The sequence below is a fragment of the Salmo trutta genome, chromosome 12, assembly GCF_901001165.1.
Source record: "Salmo trutta chromosome 12, fSalTru1.1, whole genome shotgun sequence".
Classification (NCBI taxonomy): domain Eukaryota; kingdom Metazoa; phylum Chordata; class Actinopteri; order Salmoniformes; family Salmonidae; genus Salmo; species Salmo trutta.
The window spans coordinates 25,449,357-25,460,915 of record NC_042968.1 but is presented as its reverse complement, the minus strand read 5'-3'; the positions used below and the strand labels follow the sequence as shown (position 1 = coordinate 25,460,915).

The following is an 11,559-nucleotide window of genomic DNA, read 5'->3' as shown; positions in this document are numbered from 1 at the left end:
AGCTGCACTACCTGAGCCACTTGTGTGGGTTGTAGACTCCGTCTCGTGCTACCACTACAGTGAAAGCACCACCAGCATTAAAAAGTGACCAAAACATCAGCCAGGAAGCATAGGAACTGAGAAGTTGGCTGTGGTCCCCACCTGCAGAACCACTCCTTTATTGGGGGTGTCTTGCTAATTGCCTATAATTTCCACCTGTTGTCTATTCCATTTGCACAACAGCATGTGAAATTTATTGTCAATCAGTGTTGCTTCCTAAGTGGACAGTTTGATTTCACAGAAGTGTGATTGACTTGGAGTTACATTGTGTTGTTTAAGTGTTCCCTTTATTTTTTTGAGCAGTGTATTATACTGTATCTTTCACCCGTTATATCTGACAGAGGTGTGCTGTGTTCAGTAAACTGTAAATTGATTAATCATTGAACGCTGCAGGCTTCTTCCTAGTGTGTTGATCAGTGCTCTCTGCACTCATCCTAGTTGGTCCTGGGTATTATCCTCCCATGATGCATCACCTACAGATGCCAGAGCAGGGCCTCGGACAGTGGATGGAGGGGACTCATGACTCTGGGCCCCACAGCCCTGAGGTCCTGGCTAAAGTCAAAGGCATGGGCACACTTCAGATCCGAGGAGCCACTAAATCCAATCTGATCAGCCAGGCCATTCCCATCTACAGATTTGGAATCCTACTGTACATCCTCTTCATCATATTTAAGGTAAGCTGCACAAAGTCCACCCTACACTAGCTCAGTCAAATGGATAGACAAACTATTTAGAGGCAGGAATGTAGAAGATGTAGTCTATTACAGTTTTTAACAGCATCCATGTAATACCTATACTGGCTAGGAGTCCAGTGCATCCAGTACATTACAAGGTGTGCATACCATAAATGCATTGTTGTATTCACAGATGACAACTAGGCCTAAAGGAAAAAGTACTAAACTGGTATGCCGATTTCCTACAATGTCATCTGAAGCTTGGCAGAAGAAGAGGAGTAAGTAGACAGCATCACATCATTAACAGCTAGGCCATTGTGAATGACACAATGATGTACCTTTTATCTCATAGCGCAGTTGATAAGAGTCCCACACACCTGACCTCCCTAACACACACACCATTTAGGTTCTACATTCCGTGATGATTCACCCTGATGAAAGACTAATGCAGGATATAGCACACCCTGTGAGGAGAAATGTCATCTGACAAATGAGCTCCTCTCTAACAGTCACCTCTTTCATGACTTTGAGGGCTTATTTTCAATCAACTTCCTCATTGTTTCATTGTTTTGATCGTTCCATTTGTCAGGGCCCCTGCAGAATGTATCAGTAGCTCCAATTTAAGCAACTCCATGATAAGGTAGATTAGGATCCTGTCCAATTCGCAGGGAGCTTTGTTCCCTGCCTTTGTTAGACCTGGATTAGCAATCAGAAGTAATGTTGTTTCAGCCCAGCAGTGTCTAATACCAATTACTGCATGTATTTTGGATCAGCACTAAGAGGTTTAGCTCCATTCATCAAATGAATGCCAAGGGGGTAGGGGTGGGGGACAATGTGACAGGGACAAGCATAGAAATCTATTCATGTCCTATCTATCAATGCCACTCTCACCTTCCGTAATTAAGAAACATTGAGTCACAATGGTTGATTCGTTTCCATTCCTGAGTATTGAACGTGTAGTTCTGAACATGCATAGTGAATGTTGAAGCTCAAGGCTTTCTGCAACATTGGAAAGCAACTCTAGGTATGGTGTGTGTGCGCGTCCATGCATGAGTTTGCTCTTTAAATCCCTGACTGCCATGTTTCCCTCCCAGCAGATGATGAGCTGCTGGAGACAGAGAGGGTGATGGAGAGGATCGTCTCCAGAAGGAGCAGCACTCCTGACAGGTAAACGGCCCATATTTCCATTTACACACCACTTCTCACAGCCCAGATCTAAGAAGAGCCAAAGAAATTACTCAATTTCAGGGATAAATCAGGGTGGACGCCACATAAAAATCTAAGGGCAAATTCTTTGATTAACTCTTCCATATTCAGGCATTCCTTTGCTCATGTGCCATTTGTTTTTTTGTCCGGATCCAACTGTTAAAATATGACATGACAATCTTTATAGGTTCGCACTCTTGCCCACCATGCAAGTGTATATTTTGTGCTTCATGAAGATTGTACTTCATTGTAGATTTGATGCAACTTGAAGGAAAGCATGTACATTTAAAAGCCTCCTGTTTTACACAGAGATTGGGGCCACCATCCATGGAAGGTGAATATTCGATCTCCAATAACAGATAACAATATTCACTCTGATCTTTCTTAATAAGGGGTATATTAGATCAATAACATGCAATTAGTGGCTCTCTTCATTTTTACCCCATACTGGAGTAGATTTCCAATCCTTTTCAGAGACAAATATCTCCTTTCAGGACAAATCTCAGCTATTAACTTCTCTCTGCATGCCATTTTTCAACTCTTCACAATAACTTCTTAATATTGCTCATCCTAGGAGGAAGTGTTTAGCCATTTCATTAAAATGTGTTTGACTTAACATTTGTAATCTGTGAAAGTGTTGCAGGAAGGCATAAAAGGTTATCATGAGCATGAATAATCTCCAGGCTATAGAAAAAGATTGATCAGAATGAAAGCACTGTGGTATGAATGGGAGAAAGACCGCATTGGTATTGAGGCCCACTTTTTCCCCCTCTCTGCTGCTCTCTGGTGGCATGCAGCAGGACTAGCAGCAAGGTTAGAAGAGCATCCAAGCAGGAGAAGTTACTGCGGAAACTGAGTAAGATCAGCTGGGTGATGCAGGAGGTACGACTGATGGAAGGGGCCACACCTGAGATGGAGGCTGAGATGGTGCCCTATGCTGCTGACTGGAAGGGTAGGTTAACACAACACAGCAGGCTACTCTGTCACTCACCACACATACAATAATATTCACATGAGGCTTTGAGTATTATTTACTGTACTTCTATAGAATTATGACAGAGGTTAAGTGGAAAAGGTAAGTTAGCAAAACGTTGGACTGTGAGACAGTTGATATTCTGATTACCAGAGGGGACAGAGTGTGTCCCTGTCATTCCATGTCTGTGTCTCTCTCTCCAGGCTACCCTGAGAAGACCTACCCCCAGTATGAGGAGCCCGGAGGCAGGCGCAGCGGCAGTTATGACCCCATCACCATCCTGGAGGAGCCTGCTGCTGACTCAGATACCCACTGCTGAGGCCCTGGCTGAGGAGGTGGTGGATGAGGAAGAGGTAGAAGAGGACGCAGAGGAGGAGGAAGAGCAGTAGCTCTGCCTGCCTCCACCTCCTGAAGGAGGAATGGAAGAAAAGGGTAGTAGTCCCAGCAGAGTAAAAAAGCAAATCAGATTCAGCGACCACAAAGATGTGTTTCACTACCCTAAGCAGGATACGGTCTATGAATATAGGTATGAAGAGGAAGAACAGGAGGAGGAAGAGGAGCAAGTGGATGAGACAGAGGAAGTAGTAGGTGATGAAGACCCACTGATGGAGGCCGAGGCTCTCAGTTTTAGTTGTGACATCTGTAGTAATCCAGAAGCAGAAGAAGAGTTGGAAGAAGAGTACATTCTACTGTCTCAGTCTGAAGAGACAGACAGCTTCACCCCACCAGTTATGTCTGGGGAGCTGGGGATTGGGAGTTTTCTCAGGATGAGAAACAGGAGAGAGACAGAGGGCAGAGTCAATGAGGAAACTAGCTCATCCTAAACTAGCCTCTCTAGCCCTTTGACCTTACTGAATGTTCTGAATATTCCCAAGAATGTACCTCTCCTTATGCAAATCCCCGTTTTCTATCCTGTCTCCTTGCGTCACAAGACAGAAGATGCTGCTCAGTGGGTGGATTTTGTGATCCTAACTAGACTACCTAATACCCTATTATTCATGCTGCTTTAAAGAAAACCATTTACCCACAATTCACCATGTCCTTTGATGGCAGACATCAAACTATCTGACTCTAACCTTATTCCAATATGGCAGTCAAGCATTGTAGAGACCCTGGTTTCCTCTGGGATAGATTGTAAACAGAGAGAGAGAGCGCAGGGACCCACATAAATTAGTCAACAGATGTAAATCGTTCAAGTCCAGCTTTTGTATCAGATCTATTAAAGTGGACACATTCTATTAAAAGGTAATATGAAAAATATGTTTTCAAACCAGCAACTATTAAGCCCAGAATGTATTTGTAATAAAAAATGAATTGTCCATGATTTGGATCTGAGTCTCCTGTTTTCCTGTTGAATACACTACTACCGTACCGCTGTCCTCGAGGACACTATCCACTGTCCTAGCTGCCTATTGTCCTTTACGACCATATCATCACTTCACACACATCTCAGGGGGTTCAGTCAGAGAGTATACATAGTGCTGTGGGTGCATGTGACTGGTGTTTGACTCATTGAAGTTTTATTTTTTTCATAATCAGAGAACTGTGTGTATACAAACACTGTATATTGAACAATGTACACATTTTACATTACAGTGAAACAGTACTAAACACACTCATAGAATGAAAGGGCCTTGTTTCTTGGACACAAAGAAACTTGATATGAAAAGCACAGTATTTTTTTCTGCAAGGATCTCAACAGTTTGCCTAAAAATTCAGAAGAGTTGGAACACATTACTAAGAAACAGGAATATCATGGTTGATTAAAGTAGACCCTTTTTCATAACTTACAATAGCAATGAGCTGCCTCATTAGAGATTGTTCTTTGCTGTTTGCCTTCATTTGGTCTTCATTTTCCACTTAATATCCATCAAATATAAAATAGTTTCATATATTTAGTGAAAGGTTTTTGCCTCTCAACAAGTGTGGATAGTGGCCAGGTGGTCTAGTGGTAATGTCGCAGCCTCCAGCACATTTCTACGTTATCAGCATAGGTTTGAATCCAGTCTACTTCCCTTTGACACAACCTCTCCATCTTTCCCCACTATCATCCTCTCTATCTGTTCAATAAAGTCAGAAAAATATATATATTTAAAAGGAGGGTAAATTGATTCACTAAAATATAGAGAATAAAAGCCTCTGGTATGCCAGATTCATAGAGAATGATGTCAATATAGGATAACATGAGATATTAGTATGTGTGTTAATACACGCAGGCCTGCTACTATCCTTGCCATATCTGAGTGGTTTGGTCTCTGATAACATGTGAAATGATTCACATTATCAGATGGATGTTATCAGTTCATCTGATAATGTCAGATGAAGATATGAGTGCATCTGCAAACCACAATGCCCATGGTCTTACGCCTGGTGCCAATAACCGATTATGTACGTTATATTACTGAATATAAATTTGTTAAGATTCCTGGGGACAAATTAGTAAATCATATTTTATTCAGGGAGTTGAGAATTTACAGTAGGGGCATATAAAAAACCTGACTTTAGTGACTTCATCATCTGAAAATAATATAATCAGATATAACCAAATAGAAAAGGGACCAAATCCCATCACCTCAAGAAGTGATTTTCTAGTAGAGGGTGGGAGAGGAAGCAGGCAGAAAAAGAATTCCAGGCTCAGACAGGTCAGGTGCATTACAAAGTCCCGTCTCAGAGAAAGAACATCTGATAAAGTTAAAGCATAAAATTGGATTTTGTCTCCAAAGGCACAATATGTACAGCTATTTCACATACACTGTAAACGTCATTAAAGTGCACCATCCTATACATTCTCATACTTGATAGTGTGATATGATGTTTTACAAGATGCACAGACTGTGTGTCATGCCCTTGACTTGATCTGGTCTGTTCATGTCCAATTGACTAACTATCTGTTTTTATCCTGTGTCGGTATGACAGATATTCCCTTCAATCATGTGTGCTTCAGGCTCAAAAACAAAGATTCAATGAGTGTAAACTAAGGATATGGACACACTTAAGAACAACATACAGGTAACTGCCAGAATAAAGAAAACACTTGAGTAAATTAGGGATACAAAGTATATTGAAAGCAGGTGCTTCCACACAGGTGTGGTTCCTCAGTTATTTAAGCAATTAACACCCCATCATCCTTAGGGTCATGTATAAAAATGCCCAGTTACCCATTATTTTGGCTAGAAGAAGAGATATCCGTTTATTTGAAAGAGGGGTCTCAAAGGAGCATAGGGGGTTTAAAGGGTGTGTGTCTCAGTCAACAGATCTCAACCCAATTGAACACTTATGGGAGATTCTGGAGCGGCGCCTGAGACAGCATTTTCCACCACCATCAACAAAACACCCAATGATGGAATTTCTTGTGGAAGAATGGTGTCGCATCCCTCCAATAGAGTTCCAGACACGTGTAGAATCTCTACCAAGGTGCATTGAAGCTGTTCTGGCTTGTGGTGACCCTACGCCCTATTAAGACACTTTATGTTGGTGTTTCCTTTATTTTGTCAGTTACCTGTGTCGTGGATATGTATAAATACATAAATAACAATATAAAAACGTACATGGATGTGAATGTTATGTGATGTTCAAATAAGTAATATTAGTGACAGTTATGAATATAAGTGTTATTTGTTAGGAGCTTTATCTTGAATTATGTTTTCAATCTTGAATGGGTCCTAATTTGTAACCTAATGGTTTCCAGTCCAATATTGAATAAGTTAAAGGTGGCATGTGGGGGTTAATTACTACGATGAAACTCCTTCAACCAATCAACATGAAGATGAACAGTTGTTAGTTTTTTTGTTGCTGCAATAAATGTTAAATTCATTGAAAAGTAATTAATGGTTAAAGAAATGTTAGAATTCCACAACGGATCCATAAAGTAACAGAATTAATTGTTACATATTTAAAATCAAGAGTGGATTAGTCTTTGTGCTTGTCCTGTTCACTGATTGACATATCCTTATCCAGAATAGAGACTGGAAGGGTTCCTAAGGAGCACCAGAACACATACACACACTCACAGACACACTTGCGGACAGTTTGTGTCTCCACACCATACTCGGCTTAAGCAAATTCCAGGGGGGATTCTCGGACAGTGTTGGGCCTCCATGGTGACCCGGGATTAACTGCAGCCCTTGGTGAGGGGACTGATGGACTAATGGAGGCCCATGAGTAGGCCTTCAGTTAGGGGCAGGTAGCCTCTCAGGAGGGAAAGGAGAGAGGATGGCTACTACTCACAGGCCAGCTTGCTGTCAAAGCTGGAGAGAGCAATGGCGAAGGCTTGGAGGGCACACATAGGGTAGTTATAGTCCATGGTGAATACATCCTCCGCAACCCGCCCAAACTGCATCACAATGTAGTCCGCTAAAGGGGTGAGGAAGAAACAGAAAACAAAGAAGTGATAACTTGATTAATGTAACTAAAACCCCACATTTAACAATATAAACTATCATTACTCAAATAAAAGTTTATTTGATTTATTTGACGTACACAGTGTAGCAGATTTAGACCTTAAAAACATCACTTTAAAAGAAGTGAGTGAAAAGATATTTCTTGAATAAGTAAAAATATGGAGAATAAAAACCCTACGGTATGCCAGATTCAGAGAATTACATAAATATAGGATAACATGAGAGATTAGTATGTGTGTTAATATAGACAGGCCTACTGTTATCCTTGCACTGTGCTGTGTACTTTGTCTGCATACCAAATGGCACCCTATTCCCTATATCAGGGATAGGCAACTTCGATGGGGGTGGGGGCTACAAAATAGATCATTTTTACATTTTATAGTTCATTTCATGCAATTCTACACGTTGTCATTGGCTGTACAGAAAGTGTTGCAGTTTTAAAGCAAGTTTGCTGCAATTCTACATATTTTTGCCATGGGGTGGAGAGGAAAATTATATTTTGTACAGCTAATTTCCTGCAATTCTACACTGTCTGCCATAGGGTGGAGAGAAATGTTTGCAGTTTTTAACATGATATCTGAGTGAGACTGACTAACCAAATCAATAGGGGCCCTCCAGCCGGTAGTTCAATAGCTGGCCGCAAAACTAATTTAGCAAATGTTGACATGGACTAATTGACTGACTATCAGTGACTGACATAAAAACTGCTGATGCACAACCACATTTCAAAATGACACCTTGTGTATTCTACTATTCTAACTTGCAACAGTAAGTTGAAACCCCGACTGATCAGAGGGCCTTTAAAAGGGGGGCCGTGCCGCCAGTTGCCCATCCCTGCCCTATATAGTGCACCAATTTTTCATCAGATTAGGGAATAGGATGCACAAAGTATTTGACATGCAGGCAGTAAGAATCTGGAGAGCTCACGGTCATTGTCGTGGATGATCTGGAAATTCTTGACTGAGGCCTGAGTGACTCTGCCGTGGAAGTTGAGAACGTAGGACTGTGTGTCGTCATTCCACACGGGGGTCTTGTTGTGAAGCTCGATCACGCTCTCTGTGCTCTTGTTCTGCCACCGCGCCAACAAAGACTCATGGTCCTGAGTGGCGAGGATAAGTCACAGACAGGTGAACCATTACTCAAGGCAACCAACTGAAACCACAGCACCAGTCCCTAACATACTCTTCCTACATTGAGGAATATTTTTGTTGACTTACATTCCGTGGGCAGATGGCGACTCTCTCATGGTCCATGTTCATTCCAGGAATGATGACACTCATTTTACGAGGTCCTTTGAACCCTAAAACATTGGTTTCCTGAAAAAGAAGTATAGTGGGGACTTATATTATGGTCCAGTCTATGTCAACCACAGTATGAGTCCTCGTTGATAATGTATCAGGTCAAAACCGTTGCCATTTAAATGTGAACACTAGGTGTCCCCATGTTCCAACACTAATGCTCTGTGGCTTTGACTACTAACCCCATAACATTGTATGGATTCATCCAGGTTTAGCCTCCTTTCTTTTATTTGCTATTATTTGTCTGACACACCAATGTCTCCCCAGATGAAGGCACTGTTATTAAGGGGCTACGGGGGCTGGTCCTAATGCCTGAGAGTAGTGCTCTTTGTGCGGTCTCTGGATTCAGTGTATGGATTTGACCTTGCTTGCCTCTCCTCCCTTATTTGTATCTGACACGTCCATGTCTCCCCCAGACTAAGGCAACGCTAATTAGCTATGGGCCTGAGAGTAGCTTCATGTTTGCCTGTTTGTATCTGGGTAATAGACAACAGGAGGACTCACATAGCAGACAGCTGCCAGCTCCTGCCGCAGGTTAGTAGCCTCTAGGCTGGAGGTTGTCTTCCCAGGGTTCTGTCCACTGTCATACACTGTAAACTTGGTTCCCATGAGGTTGGATCTGTAGAGAAGAGAAAACGCACTGAGGATACAGAGGGACTGGGAGAGTATGCCATGCCATACTAAAGGGACAAGGAGCCATTGAGACAGATGAAGGCAGTGGCCATTATCCCTAATCAGTCACCTCCTGGAGCCCATCCTTCAATCAGACTCAATGAGCAGGAAAAAGGCTCTGCTAATCAACCTTAAGAAAACAATACATTTGTATCCAGCCCATGATGCGCAATCAATGTAAATGGTTTACATCATCATCATCATCATCATCATTTTTGGTAAACGGTTGAGTCATTAGTCATTCAAAAGTCACCATCTCATTATTTAAAATTACAATTAGTGTTTATCATATCTTACAGTACATACAATTATGGTATTTATACTATTGCCATAGTAAATTTATTTCGTTATCAGCTGTCAAAATAAATAATTGTATGGCTATAAACAGTTGGAGAGGGTTAGATGAGACGTCTGCACAGCTAGGTTGAATAATGGCTCATATCTCTGCTAATCCCTTTACCTCAATCACAACTGGAGCCCCTAATGGCTGATTGGACGGCTCTTAAAGGTCAATTGAAAAGTCAGGAGCTCATTTATGCGGCCTGTCCATGACTCTCACAAGTGGCAGGTGAAAAGTCAGCTGCTCATCTCAATCCAGCTCTCCATCAGTCAAGTGTTACTGTGATGGTAGAGGCGTGAGGAGCGAGAGGGACGAGAGGCGCGGAGGGGAGCGTAGCCTATCGACCAGCAGAAGCAGCCAGTACACCAGATTAATGAAGAGCGTGGCCAGGCCATGTTTGATTAGACTACCTGGGGGGCTCTCTCTGTGGAGCCACTGTGCTGTGGCAGAGCTGATGCTATCTCTGAGGAGTGCTGATGTCACTGCCTGCCTGGAAATCAAAGCCTGGAGCTCCGGCACTATTCTATACTAACACAGACAGTGAGCAGGCCCAGACAATATGTGACTGGTTACAGGATCGGCAGCGTTTGAGGCTAGTTTCTACTTCACAGCAGGGCTGTTTTAATATATTTGTAGATTGTTTTGCACAAATGCCTTCTTGAACATGTGAACTTTCATGTGCCTTAATCACAAACTTGTACGGGATCCGTAAATATGAATAAAAATGTTTAATTATGAACCTAGTTTAGCCAAGGAGAAAGCCCTGAGCTATATAGGGAGAAAGACAGAATCCTTCCTTGCTAGCCACAATTGGTTGAGATAATGGAGGGTCGACCATGCTGATGGTTGCTGGCCATGCTTTTACATGTGAATTCTTAAAGAGATGGGTGGGGCTAAGGCTTAAGAGAGTGTGAACGGGCGTAAACAAAAAAGAGCTCATTAGAAGAAAGAAAATGGATAAGAGCGTCTGCTAAATGACTAAAATGTAAATGTAAAATCTGTTAAATCTGTCATAAACCCCCACAGCGAAATCTGGTCACAGAAAGTATTCAGAAAGTATTCATACCCCTTTACTTATTCCATATTTTGTTGTCGTTTTTTCTTTCTCACCCATCTATACAGAATACTCCCTAATGAAAAAGTAAAAAAGTTTAGATTTTTTTGAAAATGTTTTGAAAATGAAATACAGAAATCTCTCATTTACATAAGTATTCACACCCCTGAGTCAATACATGTTAGAATCACCTTTGGCAGTGATTACAGCTGTGAGTCTTTCTGGGTAAGTCTCGAAGAGCTTTGCACACCTGGATTGTATGATATTTGCACATGAAAAAATTCTTCAAGCTAAAGTTGGTTGTTGATCATTGCTAGACAGCCATTTTCAAGTCTTGCCATAGATTTTCAACCCGATTTAAGTCCAAACTGCAACTACGCCACTCATATACATTCAATGTTGTCTTGGTAAGCAACTCCAGTTTATATTTGGCCTTGTGTTTTAGGTTATTGTCCTGCTGAAAGGTGAATTTGTCTCCCAGTGTCTGTTGGAAAGCAGAGTGAAAGGATTTTGCCTGAGCTTAAGCTCTATTCCGCTTCTTTTTATCCCCAAAAACTCCCTAGTCCTTGACGATGACAAGCATACCCATAACATGACTCAGCCACCATGAAAATATGAAGAGTGATACTCAGTGATGTGCTGTGTTGGAATTGCCCCAAACATGTGTTAGTATTGTCGAGTAACTACAATGTTGTTGATCCATCTTCAGTTTTCGCCTATCGCAGCCACTACCTAGTTAAATAAAGGTTAAATAAAAATAAAATAAAAACATAATTCCACTGGGTATTGTGTGTATGTTATGGGTTATTGTGTGTAGGCCAGTGACAGAAAATCTAAATTGAATTCATTTTAACACAACAAAATATTGAAATACTTTATGTGAATACTTTCTGAAGGCACTGT

The 11,559-nt window shown here is 41.6% G+C and overlaps 2 protein-coding genes across 6 annotated transcripts in view; one reads left to right on the top strand and one right to left on the bottom strand.

The window, feature by feature from the left end:
* The first annotated feature begins 529 nt into the window (after positions 1–529).
* On the top strand, positions 530–4,216 carry LOC115202706 (protein RIC-3-like). Of its 2 annotated transcripts, none has more exons than XM_029766770.1 (5): positions 530–713; positions 907–991; positions 1,811–1,880; positions 2,717–2,871; positions 3,096–4,216. In XM_029766770.1, the coding sequence occupies exons 1-5, from the start codon at positions 546–548 to the stop codon at positions 3,209–3,211; spliced, it is 594 nt and encodes a 197-aa protein (XP_029622630.1). In that variant the 5' UTR covers positions 530–545; the 3' UTR covers positions 3,212–4,216. The 2 variants fall into 2 exon arrangements, with proteins under 2 accessions (XP_029622630.1, XP_029622629.1); XM_029766769.1 differs by having other exon boundaries at positions 1,808–1,880.
* A 2,147-nt stretch (positions 4,217–6,363) lies between these two features.
* The window catches only part of LOC115203242 (tubby protein), a 103,235-nt gene continuing 98,039 nt past the window's right edge, over positions 6,364–11,559 (bottom strand). For all 4 annotated transcript variants that reach the window (XM_029767756.1, XM_029767758.1, XM_029767759.1 and 1 more), the window contains 4 exons: positions 9,095–9,209; positions 8,510–8,608; positions 8,220–8,391; positions 6,364–7,245 (listed from right to left, as the gene is read on the bottom strand). In XM_029767756.1, coding sequence (XP_029623616.1) covers positions 7,112–7,245; positions 8,220–8,391; positions 8,510–8,608; positions 9,095–9,209 — 520 coding nt within the window. In that variant the 3' untranslated portion in view covers positions 6,364–7,111. The remainder of the gene's footprint in view (positions 7,246–8,219; positions 8,392–8,509; positions 8,609–9,094; positions 9,210–11,559) is intronic.